Source organism: Fusarium graminearum, chromosome 2 (genome assembly GCF_000240135.3).
Source record: "Fusarium graminearum PH-1 chromosome 2, whole genome shotgun sequence".
Lineage (NCBI taxonomy): Eukaryota > Fungi > Ascomycota > Sordariomycetes > Hypocreales > Nectriaceae > Fusarium > Fusarium graminearum.
The window spans coordinates 2,632,601-2,648,252 of NC_026475.1; the positions used below are offsets into that span (position 1 = coordinate 2,632,601).

The window sequence follows — 15,652 nt, forward strand, 5'->3', positions numbered from 1 at the left end:
ATATTCAGACGTGACACCGATCTAGGCCATCCAATGTCTTCGCTACATATTTCTGCTCTTTTTGGTGATGCAGAACTTACCCAAGCTTTGCTGAATGAAAGTCATAATGTCGATGTGTCTTTCGAACCATTTGGAACGCCACTATATGCGGCCGCCTCTTAAGGGTTTTATGCTGTTGCAGAAGTCCTTATTTCAAAAGGTGCTAATGTCAATTACACCAGCGAAGACGACGGTTCGGTACTTTTTTCCGCCGTAAAAAGACTTTGTAATAACGACAAAGTACACAGCAGTGATTATGGCACCGAAGTTGGCAAGGTTGAGCTTTTGGCCCTCGTCAAGTTATTGTTAGAGAGCGGGGCGCACCCCGACACGGCCACGCCTGAAGGCGTTACTCCACTCAACTTCTCTATAGCAAAAGGAGATGTTTCTCTGGTCAAACTGCTGCTGAAACACGTTGCAGATATCAATACTCCCAATGGGATTGGTATGACCCCTCTATTCCGAGCAATACAAGATGGCTCAGAAGATATATTCCAAGCCTTTCTGTTTGCAAATCCAAATCTCTCTACCAGATGCCTGAATAACAGTACACTCCTCCATGCCGCGGCTCGGGGTGAGAACGACACTATCCTTTCTACTCTTCTTCAAAAACTGAATGCCCATCGGGACAAAGACGTAGAGGAGTCTTCAATCAGTGTTGACACAACAGACGACGCAGGGGAAGCACCCCTACATGTTGCAGCGGAAAGAGGATGTGTAAAGGTTGCGAGAACTTTGCTGACACATGGTGCAAATATCGACTTGAGGGATAATGCATATGTGACCCCGTTGATAGAAGCCATGTCACATGAGCGTGAGGACATGGTGAACTTCCTGAAATCACAGGGCGCTAATCTCTCTATTGTCCATGAATTTCGGTTCCTCAAGATGGTTGATGATCCAGGGAAAAGAGCCATTCTCTATGTAGGACAAGACTACGATCCCAATCCAATAAGAGTTTGCGGGCCTGATAATCAAGTTTGGGAAGAGTATACTAGTAAATATCAACTTTAATATTCTGATCGTTATCACTATGAACTACCTATACTAATTTCTAATCGCCAAGGAAACTCACTTCTGATTATTCCACTCCTATCAATATCTCTTCTCTGCCAACTTAAGCCTATCGATAATATACTACCTATAGATTAGCCTTTTGCAGGGACTTTCCTAGATGCCAGTTTAATATAAAATATATATAAGTAAGTATTATAATTAATATAAATAATTTATAAATTTATATTTAAATTAACTTTATAAAATACTTAAAATAAGAATAATAATATATAAAAGCTTTTAAATATATTTATTATAAATAAATTATAATAAAAAGTAATATTATTAAAGGAATTAAAAATGCATTTTACTTTATATATTTAACTTAAAGTTATAATAACATTTAATAATATAGACTTATTATATTCTCTACTCTACTAAATATAATACTTTACTCCTCTGCTATCCCTTATCTCCTTATTAACAGCCTCATCCACTCTCATGACCTCCCTCAGTACATTGTCCAGTGAAGTTGTAGTTATACTAATTGCCAACATACGTAACTGTTACTGTGTTGCCGCTGATAGAAGCAGCGGCCTCAACGGTCTGACCCTGGTCTAAAGAAATATCAATGAGCTGTGCTCCCGAAGGACCAGTAGTACCGCGGCTTCCGGAAGCAACAGCGTTCGTGAAGGTGACGGAACCAAAATCGGCAAGGTCGACTTGGCTGCCGCCCTCCTGGAAAGCCTCAACAATCCACTCAGCGTTGGTCTCGCAAAGAGTAGATGGGGTGTTGGTGAAGCTGTGAGTAACCTTTTGGTTTGTAGAAAGGTTCTCCAGCGTAGCAACACCCTTCGTCTTGGATGATGCGTCAACGGTCATGCGGATTTGATCACCGACAGAGACGTCGAAGTTGCTGAAGCTGTAGGCGTAGTCGGGAATCCATTCGTACCAAGCGTCGAAGGAACCGTCGGCATAGAAAGAGACACCCGTCTGCAGTATAGCAGTTTGGCAAGTATCTCCGTCAATGCCGACCCAGGCAGAGGCAGCAGCACCATTGGAACCGCTCACTTCAGGGACGGTGATAGTGCCCTGCACCTTGTTATAGCCACTGCCAATCTGGACTGCTCCGGCCCAGTTTCCAGAGTACTGAACGTTGGCATCGCTGACAGAATCAAGAGACGTGAGTCTCTGGTTGGGGGCGGAGCTGTATCTTGCTCTTCGCGCAGAACGAGGGACAAGAGGTGAGGTATCCCTCGCAGTGAGCTTTGTGCCAGGAGCAGCAAAGACGAGCCCAGTAGTAGCAAGAACGAGAGCAAACTTCATATTGACGATTGGTTCAGGAGATTTTGTGTTTTGAAAGATAGAATGAGACTTGATGTTTCTGATGGTATTAGATATCGTTCTTGTTCTTGGCTTTTCCTGTCCTTATATACACGTTCCTCAACCTGAGACCTTTTCTTCCAAATCCCTCTGCCTATATCACTGCATTCACACACTATCCCCTATATCGAAGGTAGTTGAGTTGATGATAGCGTCATTGCCGGATTTCCGATGATAAGTGTTGCGAAGAGTATAGTTGAAAGTAGGAGGAAAGGACAACTGTCTATCATCTGCATTTCTACAGCTGCAATTGCATCTATTCTCCTACCTATTCTGGACATTGCGCCATTAGTCCCGACATGTATGTCCATCGGCCTTATACCACTTGCCTATCTGATCGGGACTTTTAAGAATGTCACCATCTCTTGTGCCATCTAACTGCCGAAATGTGGGTATCAGTGCGGTTTGTTATGAAGCAATTGGTGCAAAGTCGATTCCTCCGCGAGGTTACTATCATGGTTATTTTTTTCGGGTCAAAAGTCCGAGAATAGATAGAAATCAGCTTATATGTATTTCAATTGTGGAAGATTAGGTCGGACTTTAAAATTGCTCAATATTACAAGCTATTGTTCTGCATGAGTATGCTTGCTATTCTGTTATCAGTCGTGATCGACGCTAAAATCGGCAGAAAGATGCCGTGGTACATATTGCGTAGAAAACGTCTGATACCAATTGGGAAATGATATGCAAGAGTTCTACTTTTGAGTGAAGGGATTGTGAACTTTTATTACAAGAGGATTAAAATCTAGTTCAAGCTCAAATTAGTAAACATTATAAGCTGGGATTACTTAAAGACTCCAGATAGATGGCCTTGTGTGTTATTTTAGCTCCCGCACTATAATATAGGCCGAGCTTACTTATATTCGAACCTGGCTGCCATATTGTAGACAAGCCAGATTGACAGAAATCGTGTAAATAGAAGTAATTGAGTGGTGCGTGCAGGTTCCAGTCAGATATTACAAGGAGTGGAATTTAGATCTTCACGGCCATCTCTATAATCTGGTATTGAATAAAAGTTCCATAATTCTATTGCCAATCCACATCAGGAACAGACAGGGAAAAAAAAGTTCCTTCGTCTAGATCTTTACAAGACCTATTCCACTGCCGTGGTAGCCGGATTGTGAGCGGGCCGTAGATAAGTAGCTCTTATCATCGCTTGGAGGTCGGAGAATGACCAATGATGAGGCACGATGTGGCAATTATGGGATGAAATAGGACCAGGGTATATACCCCATGAATGACTACTACATACTATGACTATGTGCGCACGGGAGGATCGGCAACTCGACTACTATCAGTCAATCGTGCGAATCAATGTGGAGTATCAGGGCTCTAAAAATGTCACAGTCTGCTGGGTTTTCCCTCTTCAGTGTCCATTTAATCGTGTGGCCTTTGTCTCTTTACCACACCAACGCCTTTAACTGTCGCCCATCTCTCATCAGTACGGATTCCTAAAAAGTCAAGGAGTCAGGCAGACTGACAGGTAGGCATGGCTGCTTACAATGAGAAGCGTTTCGGCGGGAGCCAGGAACTGTCCCTCGAGTCAGGCAGCGGCGACGTGCCGGCGGCTGAACAGCTCACTTCTTCGTCTGATTACGAAACTGGCGTCTTAGCAAGCCTCCGTCGCTTCGAGGCTCGCATGGACAAGGCTCTCGCGGTTGAGTCTGAGGCTATCGTACGCAAAACAGAAAAGGACAAACGACCCGTACCATGGCACGAAGAGCTTAACATGGCCTTAATTTGGGCCTCTGGTACTATGGGTATAAGCTGTTTTGCCACTGGGTTCCTGGGTTGGGAGTTTGGCCTCAGCTTAAAGCAGAGCCTGCTCATATACATCTTTGCCTCTATTCTTGGTGGATCAGTGTCATCATACTGCGCCACCTTTGGTGCGGCTACCGGCCTACGTCAGGTCTCTGTCTCTCGTTACAGCTTCGGTTGGTATCCCAACAAGGTCATCGCATTCCTCAATGGCATTGAGCAGCTGGGTTGGGCTTCTGTTGCCACAATCAGCGGTGGTCTGGCACTTACAGCTGTCGCGGACGGCCACATTTCTCTCGTTGTCGGCGTTATCATCATCGCCCTGGTTTCTCTTGCCATCAGTTTTTTGGGTCTCAAATACATCCTGATCTACGAGAGGTATGCCTGGTGCATTTACCTTATCGTGTTCATGATCATCTTTGGTATGGTGGGACCATACGCTGACAGCAAAACCCCTGCCTCTAGTTCAGGTGTAAATCTTTCTGGCAATGTGCTGTCTCTGATCGCTGTTGTTTACGGCAGCTCCGCATCTTGGGCGACAATGGCTTCGGACTACTATGCGCACTACCCAGCTAATACGTCGAGGTTGAAAGTCTGGCTCTTGACTACTGCCGGCATTGCTATCCCTACCGCAATTGGTATGACGGCAGGTGCTACGGTTGCCAGTGCACTTAACAATGTCGATGCCTGGAAGACGGCATACACAGACCCTCACCGCGGCCTTGGCTTCCTTATCAGAGACATGTTGCATCCCCGAGGCTTCGCCAAGTTCCTCCTCGTTTTGCTATCCTTCAGCGGTATCAACACCAATATCATGTCCCTCTACTCCTCTGCCATTTCATTTCAACAAATGGCCACCCCATGTGCAAAAGTTCCTCGATTTGTTTGGACACTTGGTAATTTCGTGATTGTCATTGTTCTGGCTATTGTTGGTCGTCAAAAGCTCAACACATATCTGCAGGACTTCCTCAGTCTATTGGGTTATTGGTGCACCAGCTACTTCGTTATTCTTTTCGAGGAGCATACCATCTTCCGCAAGCGTGACTTTGCCAACTACGATTTGGAGAGCTGGAATGACCGGAAAATGCTACCACATGGCATTGCTGCGTCTATCGCCTTCCTTTTGGGTGTTGTTGCGTGGTGCGTAGGAATGGTCGAGACTTGGTTTACCGGACCACTTGGCAAGTTGATTGGAACAGATGGAGGTGATGTTGCAAATGAGTTGACCTTTGTAATTACCGCCATCGTGTACCCAGTTGCTCGATATTTTGAGCTGAAATACTTTGGCAAGTAGATTGTTTTTTGGCTGTAGAGCTACTTTATTACTGCCCCGGTGGTTCTTAAAAGCTCTAATTTGACTGGTCAGTCATATCTCTTGCCCTCTATTTTGAATACTCTGGGTGGTGGTCAAAGACAAAATGGTGTCTGTTATGATATATGGTTGCATCGTAACTTGCGACCTCGTTATTACCCAGGGATTCCATAGATATATTCTCAACATGTTCTCGAGGCAGTTCCTCGCCTTCAAGGGATACAGAATTAAAAATTTACATCTCCAGTTAGCAGTCTACTCATCACAGGCTTCTCATTAGTTTGTGCTATTGTACGGATAAAACTAAACCCTACAGTTCGTTTTCCCATAATATTATTCGGTTATCAAATGTAACTATATTACACTAAGTGGGCTAGATATAGTCGTGTCGCCGTAAGATTGACTGATTATTGTTGCTTTGACCGCTATCTCCACTTATACAGACAAAAAATCTTTTTGAAGAGTCTTCCCAGTACGATTCTGGAAAAGTTGTTGCTGGAGTGAAAACTTCGACCTGAATATAACTCCAACTTGAGAACGCCATTATAGCTGTAAGAACCAAGCAAGCCCACCAACACAGTGCCCAACAAGTATATACTCTACGAATATTGCATCAACTAAAACGTCTTTGCATAGTTCTTGATCAGCCGCGAACACACAATGAGAAACTTAGCCGAGGATCCTGCGTTCCAGGCAACAAACTGGCCTGAATTAGTCACTTACGTATCTAATCGCCATGACACGTACCCCTTTATCGACCCAACAAAGGCGGACCTCACGGGAAAGTCAGTCCTTGTTACAGGAGCATCGAAAGGAATCGGAAAGGCGGTTTCAATCCGTTTTGCCATGGCAGGGTGCTCCAAGATCTTGCTCGCCGCCCGTTCTGACATGTCCGAGGTTGAAGTGGCGATTAAGAACGCCGCCAGGGAGGCAAACAGGCCTGAGCCTCTTGTCCATACTATCAAGCTGGATGTAACATCTGAATTGTCAGTAAAGGCCGCCGCGGAAACCGCCAAAGACGTGCTTGGCGGCAGCCTCGACATCTTGATCAACAACGCCGGTTATCTCGAGGAGTGGATCCCTATCACCGAGTCTAACCCGGAGGAATGGTGGCGGACTTGGGAGGTCACCATTAAAGGAACTTACCTTTCATCACGCTACTTCATCCCGTTAATTATAAACTCAACCACCAAGACAGTCATCAATGTCACAAGTGCTGGTGCGCAAATGGTTTCCCCCGGAGCATCAGCTTATCAAACCAGCAAGTTTGCTCTTTGCCGTTTCAACGAATTTATCGACATGGAATACTCCCAGCAGGGAGTTATCGCCATCTCAATCCACCCGGGTGGAATCAAGACTGAGCTGGCTTCGAACCTGCCCGAGGTATTTCATTCACATCTGGACGACAAAGTCGAGTTACCAGCCGATACTATTGTGTGGCTATCTAGTGGGCGACAGCACTGGCTTTCTGGCAGATTTATCAATGCGAATTGGGACATGGAGGAATTACTAGGGAAGAAGGAGGAAATTGTAAATAGAAACCTCCTTAAGTTTCGTATGTTGATTTAAGTTACAAATACAGGTTAATCTCTACCACATGTCCTACCATAGTTTCCTGCCTATGCCGACAAAAATGGGAAACTGAAAAATCTGTTCATTGGAAGGCATTGTAAGCCTGTGTTTATCTAATCATATGATTTCATCAAACTGTTCGCCTCAATCTTCTCATCAAACTGCGGGATATGTGTGCTGTGGCACCAAGGCTTGTTGCCTACCTCCTTGCGAACTGTGCAAGCAAACAAGGAATACCACCCGTGACGTGGGAATGCCGTGTTGATGTTCCCACGAGTGGTATCGTCGATCCAGTTAGGAAAGTCCTTGATACTTTTGTATACCCCAACATTATCATATAAAGTTGCGAGCTGGATCAGTTGGCCTAGGAAAGCAATACTGCTATCTACATCTATGTCCTGGTGACGGATGATGGCCTTGGCGATAGCCTCGGCCTGATCTATACTACCACCAAGGCCTTTGAGCACTTCCATAGCCTTGATACCACCGTAGATATCCAAAGACATACGGGTTGAGGTTAAGTAAGCCTCTGCAGTACCAATATCATGCAGGAGATATGTCAGCGCCCAAGTAGATGGTGATAGCGCCTCTGCCTGCCTAGGTAGCAAACGTTTGGCAATGATCGATCCTGTTCGCAGGGTTAGCATGCACTTCTCGTAATATTGACTTCAAGCTCCACACTCACCCTAGTAAAACACCCGCATGGAGTGGTTGTAAGTCTCTGTACTGAAACGAGCTTTGACAAAGGCTTGGACGTCAGAAATAAGTTTATCTTCGAAAGGGAAGGTGATGTCTTGGACAGTGTAGGTCTTGTTATCGCTAAGTTACTGAACTGAATTCTTGATCGCTTTGGCGCTGACAGGCACGGCGGTCCAGCCGTTGGTCTCGATTTCGGTAAGTGACATTTTCTGAGCTAAAGCGAAGAATGTAATGGGAAGTCAAGGTATTGGTAAATAAAGAAGTGAGTTGTGAATTCAAGGACGTGGAGATGTACAGGTATTTATACCTAGCGTTATGTCCTCTTTTGAGTAGTGTGCTAAGTGAAATGACGTATCCAGAACGGAATGTGACAGCACAGCGTTAACTTCATGATATCTCCATGCGTATTTCTAAGCAAGATCATTTGACAAATGATGTGCACATCAAGATGGCTGAATATGAGGGTGTAACTCTGAAAGAAAGTTCATAAACATATGATGATCTGATGACCTTTCCCAGACCATGGGAGGCTACCCTACACCATATCACAGTCTTGGAGAAATTAGACATCAACAATCACAATAGGAAAACAATCCCTCTCTATTTCCCGATAACGTATGGTTTGTTATCCTTGAAGATCAACCCAGGTTTCCTCTCCGCCAAATCAAGCACCATCTCGGCAAAATAACTGTTCGCCCACGCAAACCAAGGTCTCGTAAACACAGTCGAGTTATAAATATTGACGCTCTCATGGACTAAACCAAGTCCAGATGTGTTCTCCAGAATAATATTCAGTCGCTCCTTGATTTCATCGTCGTCATCTGTGCCGTAGATAGCTGATACGTGCGCCATGGGCCATGGATTTGTAGCGTTTGCATGAGGGCCACCGATTCCACGGAATGTCTTTCCGACGGCGTAGTACGGGTTTGCCCGGGAGAATAGAAGTGACTTCGTCTTTTGGTACGTTTTGTCGGAACGGTCGAGGAAGCCTAAGTATGGCAAAGATACAAGACTGGGAACGTTGGCGTCGTCCATGATGTACTGTCCACCATAACCGTTTGTCTCGTAGGCAAAGATGCCATTTGACGTTAAGGTATGGTTCCATACAGCTTGGCGAATCGTTTCGGCATGGCTGCGAAGAGTCTTGGCGAGTTTTGTTTGACTCTTGGCCTTGTCTAGCACATTGGCGACGTTGTCGAGTTCGACTGACATCATGGCGTTGTCAGATGTGATGTAGTTGAACACGCTCAGATCATCGGATGGACGATGACTGCAAGCGACAAGGCCGTTGGCAAGCTTAGGTTCACCGTTGCCGCTGTTGGGAACTGGTGGAGATAGTGATCCTGCGTTACCGGTCCAGTTGTAGTAGCTGACATATGACCAGTCTTCGGCCCATGTGCTTTGAGATTGCTCGTCGATGACGCGAAGGATCTGGGTCATGGCGGACTTGACTGTCGAAGTTTAGTATCATATGAGATTGATAGCATGGTGGAGTTACTTACAGTTGTCGTTGATGAAAGACGCGTCTTTGGTGTTGTTGTAGTAAGACCGTGCGATTTTGAGGAAGCCAGCGAGAGAGTCGAGTTCATACTAGACGCTTGTTAATGACGAGATGTTGAATTAGATAGGATTTACTCACTTTGCACTCAAACACAGTCTGGTTGTCGACAGGCCTAGAGCATAGAATTGTTAGGTCAGCATTCTTAATGTGCAGTGATGGGTTCAACGTACGGATTCACGGTGACAAGTTCGGCGTAATCCTGTAGCCAGTCAGTCTCAGCATCGACACATTCAAGTATGTTTTCAACATACATTGACAGAGGGGCTCAATCCACTCTCGGGAGGAGGTTGAAAAGCGCCTGTAACATGTCAGCTTCGATAATTGACGTGTTTCTTGACTATAACAACGTACCACAGTAAGGATACTCTGAAATGTATCTCGCTTCAGTGTTGATAATAGCTTTGACTAGATCCTTCAAGTTCTCATCTTGAGGGAGTAGTTTGTACAGATGAGCAAACTGGTTACCTGTGTCGCGTAGCCATTGTGCACTAGAACCTGTTAGCTGATATCTTCACAGCCTTGAAGGTCCAGGCGTACGTGATGTCCTGAGCTAATCGTTAGTTACATCCTAGTCTAGACGCGTAGACGTGAAAACTTACACCAGTAACGATAAAAGCCAGGTTCTTCTTGGCGTCAAAGTACTTGACTGTAGTATCAAGTGTCGAAGGAAAAGCATTCTCGAATAAACGTGCCAGATCGGGATTCTTGATGCGCTTCTTCATGTCCTTGATGACTTTCTGTGGAATGTCAGTGGTCTGCTCATCCTCACGTCACGCGGACTGCCGTACCTCAACAGCGGGGCTCTTGAAAGTCCTGCATTCCTCACTCGGCCTCATAAACGGCAACTTGAGCTTCCCGGAAGACAAAGGCTCATGAGGTTTCTGCGAATAGTCGACATAATCGGGACACGAACTCGGTGTACGACTCTGAGGTTTGTAATCCTTCCAGCTCGCTGCATCTGCACTTTGCAGCGCAAGAGCACCAAGTAGTAGTTGTCGCGCGTAAGAATACAGCATCTTGCCACTCAATTCTTAGGTACGTGTTCTTGGGAAAAGAAAGTCAAGCTTTTGAATATCTCGACAGTTGGCGATATTGGATCTTATAAGTTTCCGAGAAACCCGTAAAAAGTGCCGATCCTGCTCATCTTGAGCTTAAAATGCGGGGGACATTGTAACTGCGAGATGACGATCGACGGTGAATCTATGTAACGTTGAAGAAAATGATCCAAGGTTTACAGAGTATAATTGATTGGGGTGACGTAGTAATAGTGGAGGCTAGACTTTGGGGTTTGTGAGAGTATCGTGATTGGTGCGGATATAGATCTGGAGATGGTGTTTTAGCATTTTGTAGTGTTTTTCATGATTCATTATCAATATTGAATCAGTCTTTTTAATTAGATGTTGAGTTGACTATCAATCAGATAGTTGAATAGTAGAAATTGGACAAGAGAGAAGAGTATGGTTCATAGTTGCAACTGAAAGTGGATACTTCGGGGGTTGAATTATACCGACCTCGGCAGAGTTGAGGGGTTCTTGGGCCCCGGCACTACATCTCATGACCGACTCCCTCGCACTTCTTCCCGGTGAATATCACGATAGCTTCATTACCGCCACCATCAATAATCCACTCTTGCACTCTCATCAACACAGCACTAGCAAACTATTGACTTACCAACATGGCTGACTTTACTGAATATGGCAATGCCACTGCAGAATGGCTTGCAGTAACAGACAGCAGACCTCCCATGGACCCCTCTCTCAGCCTCAAAGAAATGCAGGCCATCACCAACATGCACCGAGAAAATCTCGCAAAACATGAACTGGAGAAGTTGGGAAACCCTGAGATTCACATGAAAGACTACACAGTCACTGCACGAGATGGCTTCCCTCTCGAGGTACGAACCTATAGACCACCCTCAGCCGACGCCAACGCTCGTCTTCCCATTTACATCCACCTCCACGGCGGCGGATACGTCTTTGGAAACATCCCCTCGGAGGACGCCATCTGCACCGCCATAGCTCTTGGATCCAACGTCACTGTCGTTAACCTCAACTATCGCCACGCACCAGACTATGCGTACCCAACAGCATGGGACGACACCGAAGATACCTTCCACTGGGTCCACGACCACATCGATGAACTCCTCGGAAATCCCAGCCAAGTTCTAATCGGCGGCATCTCTGCAGGTGCTCAGCTATCAGCATCCTTGACGCTGCGACAAAACATGTCTCCAGATGGCCTTTCACGACCAAAGCTTGCAGGACAGGTGTTGATGATTCCTGCTTTGGTCCACCCAGAATGCTATGCGCCTATTCTTGAACAACTCACAGATCCTTCGGTGTCATCTTATGTTCAGAATGAGAATGCTCCTCTTTTGAACAAGGCGGCGGTGGAGAAGTTTACGGGTCTGCTAAAAGTTTCGAATCCTGATCTTAAGGATACGCGATTGAACATTGGACATGCTTCTGTTGACGAGGTTAAGGGTATGCCACCTACGACAATTGGAATCTCTGGTCTCGATCCTTTGCGAGATGAGGCTATTTTCTATGGCAAGAAGCTTGTCGAAGCGGGGTAAGACTCTCCCTATCCCAGTGGAATGATAAATGCTGACACGGGTTTCAGAGTACCTACAGATATCCACCTCTTCAAGGGCCTTCCACATGGATTCCGCCGTTTTGGAGATCAGTTGTCTGAGAGCAAGAGATGGGACAAGACGATGGAGAATGGTATCAAGTGGGCACTTTCGAACCCCGCGGCAACTGGAAAGTTTGATATCAAGCTTGAGTAGACAGACAATAGATATACAACTAGACTTCTTTATCACAATCTAGACGTTGATCAATGAGGCACCGATCTTGCCGATCATCAATTATCCCCATCAAAGACCCATGTGACATCCTCCCAACCCTCCCGTCTCCTCAACCCAAATCCCTTCTCCATATTCTCCCAATCTGGCATCTTGCCACCAATGCCTATGCCAGCATACTTCGATTCTGGCAACTCCAACCCTTTGACCTCAAAACCCAGCGCAACAACGCCCACCAGTCCCAACAGTTCTGTATATGCAAACTTTCGCCCAGGACAAAGATGTTTTCCACCCCCAAAAGAAAGCAAAGCACCTCTCCTCTTCTTCTCATCTTGCGGCGTGACATCCATAAATCGCTCGGGTCTAAACACATCGGCGTCTTGACCCCAGACCTCGGTGTTAAAATGCGTAACTGGTGGAGGCCATTGAACATTGACGCCTTTTTTGAGTAGATATTTCCGTCCTTGAGAGTCCTGGATCTCCGTGTCTTGCATAACGCGTCTGTTACCGATGGAATGTGAATAATGTCTCAGACACTCTTGATAACACGCGTTCAAAAACGGACAGGACTTCTCAAGTAATCTCGTGTCAAACGTTGCTTTGCGTCCTTCAGGAGTTTTGGTAATAATGGTGATCGCTTCAATCTCCGCGCGCACACGAGACGTATAGCCAGCACTGGTGAGTACGTGAACGAAGAGCCAGAATAACACAGGCGCTGTGTTTGTGACTCCGACCCAGAGAATCATAAATTCCATATGCGATAGGTCGTCGTCTGTAAAGCCGGTTTTGCGAAGATATGTGGCCCTCTGTTGGATGATCTCAGAAGCGCCCTTTTCGTGATTACCACCGTTCTTGTAGTATGAGAGAAGGAGATTGTTCACTTTGAGTCTTGCGTTGATGGCGGCCTTGGTCACGAAACTTGGTAAGCCGATTGCCACAAGTAGTGCCTGCTTATCGTAGTCCCTGCCGCTATTAGAACACGTTGAGTAGATGGATTGTAAGAGGGAGTACCAGACCAAGTGCATCTTATCCACCGTGATAGGGTTCTTGGGTCCATACACAGCTGTAGCAGACGCGTCAGTGAGCATGTCTCGAAGCCAGATATACGTATCGGCTATTCCAATATTTTCTCCTGGCTTGACACGATTGAGGTAAGTCATGAATCTCGACAGTGAGCTGATATTCAGCTTGTGCAGGCTCTCTCCGCCCAGCGTAGAATGAATGATTTGCATTCCTCCCTTGAGATTTGCCAGATCCGAAATAGAAGCCATCGCGTTATCACTGAGACCCCACATTGCTTTGGATGATTCGAGGATGAATGGGGTGAAGGATATGTCGTTGTTTCGCAAGGCTGCTTGAATAAGATCTGGGGAGTTGATGACGTAGAGTTTGCCGTTCAGCATTGGTAGAGTTACGATGGGCTCTTTGCGCTGTTTGCTGTTGGATGTCAGTGACATAGTTACCAAGGAAGGGTTTGGGTATTAGGCTCACAAGAGATTCACATAAATGTCACTTCCATCGCGTAACATTGAAATGATATGCCCTATGAACGGCGCCCGCGGTTTGACTATGGGGGGTTCATTTTCGCTGATAGTTGGTGCTATGAAGCGACTCAGAACAAGAAATACAGCTGACAGGACTAATACAACCCAAGTATTCGACAGAGACAGATTGTCAAAAATCATCATGGCCTTTGGACTCGACCAAGACAGGGAGGAGTACGATAAGGACGAAACTGAGTTCCAACAACGTGGGGTTTTAGTATTTGAAGTGCTGAGTGACCCCTGCATCGCGGCTAACATGTTTCATCGCATCGTGATTGGCCACCAAACAAGCTATCAAGGGCGAAGGATTGAGTAGACGCGCTTAAATCTCACTCGTGAGATAACAGGCAGGGCGCTAAATAAAAATAGGGACTTGGAATAGTACAGACGAAATTATCAGCTCACTCTTCGGCGATATATACACGAAGGGTGAGCTAATATTTATATCACCCACTTAGCTAGTGTCGGTTTTTATACCACCCTGCTGCTAGTCTATTCAGAATAGTTAGAGGACTGATCTGCCAGCATACCCTGCGATCATCGAAACTGTAGATGTTATCAGCGTCATACGGTTACGCGATTGAGTGCCTTTCTCGGTCACTGTATCGAAATGGATTGTTCAAAGTCTCCAACTCTACATGTTAAAGTCCCTAGACTCATTCGCTGCAGGTAAATTCTCTGGTGATGAACTCGAATAAAACGGCAATGTAACTCTAACTATCAACCGGCCAACTGTAGCGCGTATGTATGATTTGTATAGTGTGATTGGCTGACCTGTTTCAGGCGTGTCTGAGAACTTAGTATCAATTATCCGTATTATCCATCATAAAGGCTGTGTAATAAGTCACCTGATACGAAAGAGGATGATGTAGATGACAGACAGAACACGGACCGTAAGCCAGAATCTGACCATCGACATTACCCAAGACATTGGCACCCAACCCCTTTATCAAACCGACCATAATGTCCAAAGCATCCATTTCCAATGTTTTAATAGCTGGTGTTAGTGAACAACTCCCTCCAAGGTACCCAGCTAACATATTCTCAGGGCACCGGGCGTCTCGGTCCACCAACCATCAAGCATTTGTTACTAAATGGGTTCAACGTCAGCGTGCTGACTCGCGACCCCTCATCAGCAAAGCTTCCCAACGAAGTCCAAGTCATCAAAGCAGATTACACCTCGGTCGAGACCCTCACTCCCAGCCTGACAGGACGCGGTTTCGATGCGATAGTCATCATTCTCAATCGACTCGCTTATGATGCATCGATTATCACATTGCAAGCCGCCGTCAACGCTGGTATATACCGAGCTATCCCGTCTTATTTTGGCGTGTCGATGGGTAACCCCGAGATCGCCAACATGCCTTTCATGAGGACAAAGCTCCCTGTGTATAGAGACGTTGAAGATAAAGCCACAAAGGGCCAAATCACGTACACTGGTATAAACACTGGCATGTTTCTTGATTGGGTTCTCGATGAAGATATCTTTGTCGGACTCTCGGGCAAAATACCAACCCGTGTGGCAGATGGCGGGGATATTCCAATGTCCGCGAGTACCCTTGATGACATTGGAAAGGCCATCGCAGCAGTTCTTTCGAAGCCCGAAGAAACTGTCAATAAAGTCTACTACATACACACAGTAGTGATGACACAGAACCAAGTCTTGGACTACGCTCGTGAAGCTGCCCCGGAAAAAGAGTTCGTTGTCGAGCAAGTTGATACAGCAGTCCTGGTTGAAACTGCGTGGAAGCGATGGGAACAAGGCATCAGAGACCGCATTTCGACCCGCGACTTTGTCATACGAGCGAGCTATGGTCTAGGTAATGGGTTCTTTCACAAGACAGATAATGCGTTTTTGGGTATTCGTCAGTGGGATGACGATGAGCTCAAAAAGGAGATATTCAGGCGCGTCCACGCAAATTCGACCGCCACTTGAATGGCTCCGGAATTATCCAGGTGCTCGCTTGTTAGGTGTCTCTAAA

The 15,652-nt window shown here is 45.9% G+C and overlaps 9 protein-coding genes across 9 annotated transcripts; 5 read left to right on the forward strand and 4 right to left on the reverse strand.

Annotated features, from left to right (window-relative positions):
• Positions 1–106: 106 nt before the first annotated feature.
• On the forward strand, positions 107–1,213 carry FGSG_08197 (uncharacterized protein; the record flags this gene model as incomplete). Its single annotated transcript, XM_011322311.1, has 3 exons — positions 107–237; positions 288–963; positions 1,187–1,213. The coding sequence occupies 3 exons, from the start codon at positions 107–109 to the stop codon at positions 1,211–1,213; spliced, it is 834 nt and encodes a 277-aa protein (XP_011320613.1).
• A 227-nt stretch (positions 1,214–1,440) lies between these two features.
• Positions 1,441–2,424, reverse strand: FGSG_08196 (aspergillopepsin-2 precursor). The gene has a single exon (XM_011322312.1). It carries the CDS (start codon positions 2,359–2,361, stop codon positions 1,579–1,581), a length of 783 nt encoding a protein of 260 aa, XP_011320614.1. The 5' UTR covers positions 2,362–2,424; the 3' UTR covers positions 1,441–1,578.
• A 1,483-nt stretch (positions 2,425–3,907) lies between these two features.
• Positions 3,908–5,470, forward strand: FGSG_13426 (uncharacterized protein; the record flags this gene model as incomplete). Its single annotated transcript, XM_011322313.1, has 1 exon — positions 3,908–5,470. One exon carries the CDS (start codon positions 3,908–3,910, stop codon positions 5,468–5,470), a length of 1,563 nt encoding a protein of 520 aa, XP_011320615.1.
• An 864-nt stretch (positions 5,471–6,334) lies between these two features.
• FGSG_13427 (uncharacterized protein) lies at positions 6,335–7,057 on the forward strand (the record flags this gene model as incomplete). The annotated part of the gene is made up of 1 exon (XM_011322314.1): positions 6,335–7,057. The coding sequence occupies one exon, from the start codon at positions 6,335–6,337 to the stop codon at positions 7,055–7,057; it is 723 nt and encodes a 240-aa protein (XP_011320616.1).
• A 116-nt stretch (positions 7,058–7,173) lies between these two features.
• Positions 7,174–7,965, reverse strand: FGSG_08194 (cyanamide hydratase; the record flags this gene model as incomplete). Its single annotated transcript, XM_011322315.1, has 2 exons — positions 7,174–7,657; positions 7,889–7,965. 2 exons carry the CDS (start codon positions 7,963–7,965, stop codon positions 7,174–7,176), a joined length of 561 nt encoding a protein of 186 aa, XP_011320617.1.
• A 394-nt stretch (positions 7,966–8,359) lies between these two features.
• FGSG_08193 (uncharacterized protein) lies at positions 8,360–10,336 on the reverse strand (the record flags this gene model as incomplete). Its single annotated transcript, XM_011322316.1, has 8 exons — positions 8,360–9,210; positions 9,262–9,349; positions 9,399–9,432; positions 9,491–9,519; positions 9,572–9,618; positions 9,672–9,777; positions 9,920–10,057; positions 10,109–10,336. The coding sequence occupies 8 exons, from the start codon at positions 10,334–10,336 to the stop codon at positions 8,360–8,362; spliced, it is 1,521 nt and encodes a 506-aa protein (XP_011320618.1).
• A 659-nt stretch (positions 10,337–10,995) lies between these two features.
• Positions 10,996–12,108, forward strand: FGSG_08192 (uncharacterized protein; the record flags this gene model as incomplete). Its single annotated transcript, XM_011322317.1, has 2 exons — positions 10,996–11,891; positions 11,943–12,108. 2 exons carry the CDS (start codon positions 10,996–10,998, stop codon positions 12,106–12,108), a joined length of 1,062 nt encoding a protein of 353 aa, XP_011320619.1.
• A 77-nt stretch (positions 12,109–12,185) lies between these two features.
• On the reverse strand, positions 12,186–14,632 carry FGSG_08191 (uncharacterized protein; the record flags this gene model as incomplete). The annotated part of the gene is made up of 3 exons (XM_011322318.1): positions 12,186–13,563; positions 14,201–14,270; positions 14,563–14,632. 3 exons carry the CDS (start codon positions 14,630–14,632, stop codon positions 12,186–12,188), a joined length of 1,518 nt encoding a protein of 505 aa, XP_011320620.1.
• A 1-nt stretch (position 14,633) lies between these two features.
• On the forward strand, positions 14,634–15,606 carry FGSG_08190 (uncharacterized protein; the record flags this gene model as incomplete). Its single annotated transcript, XM_011322319.1, has 2 exons — positions 14,634–14,672; positions 14,704–15,606. The coding sequence occupies 2 exons, from the start codon at positions 14,634–14,636 to the stop codon at positions 15,604–15,606; spliced, it is 942 nt and encodes a 313-aa protein (XP_011320621.1).
• Between the last annotated feature and the right edge of the window lie 46 nt (positions 15,607–15,652).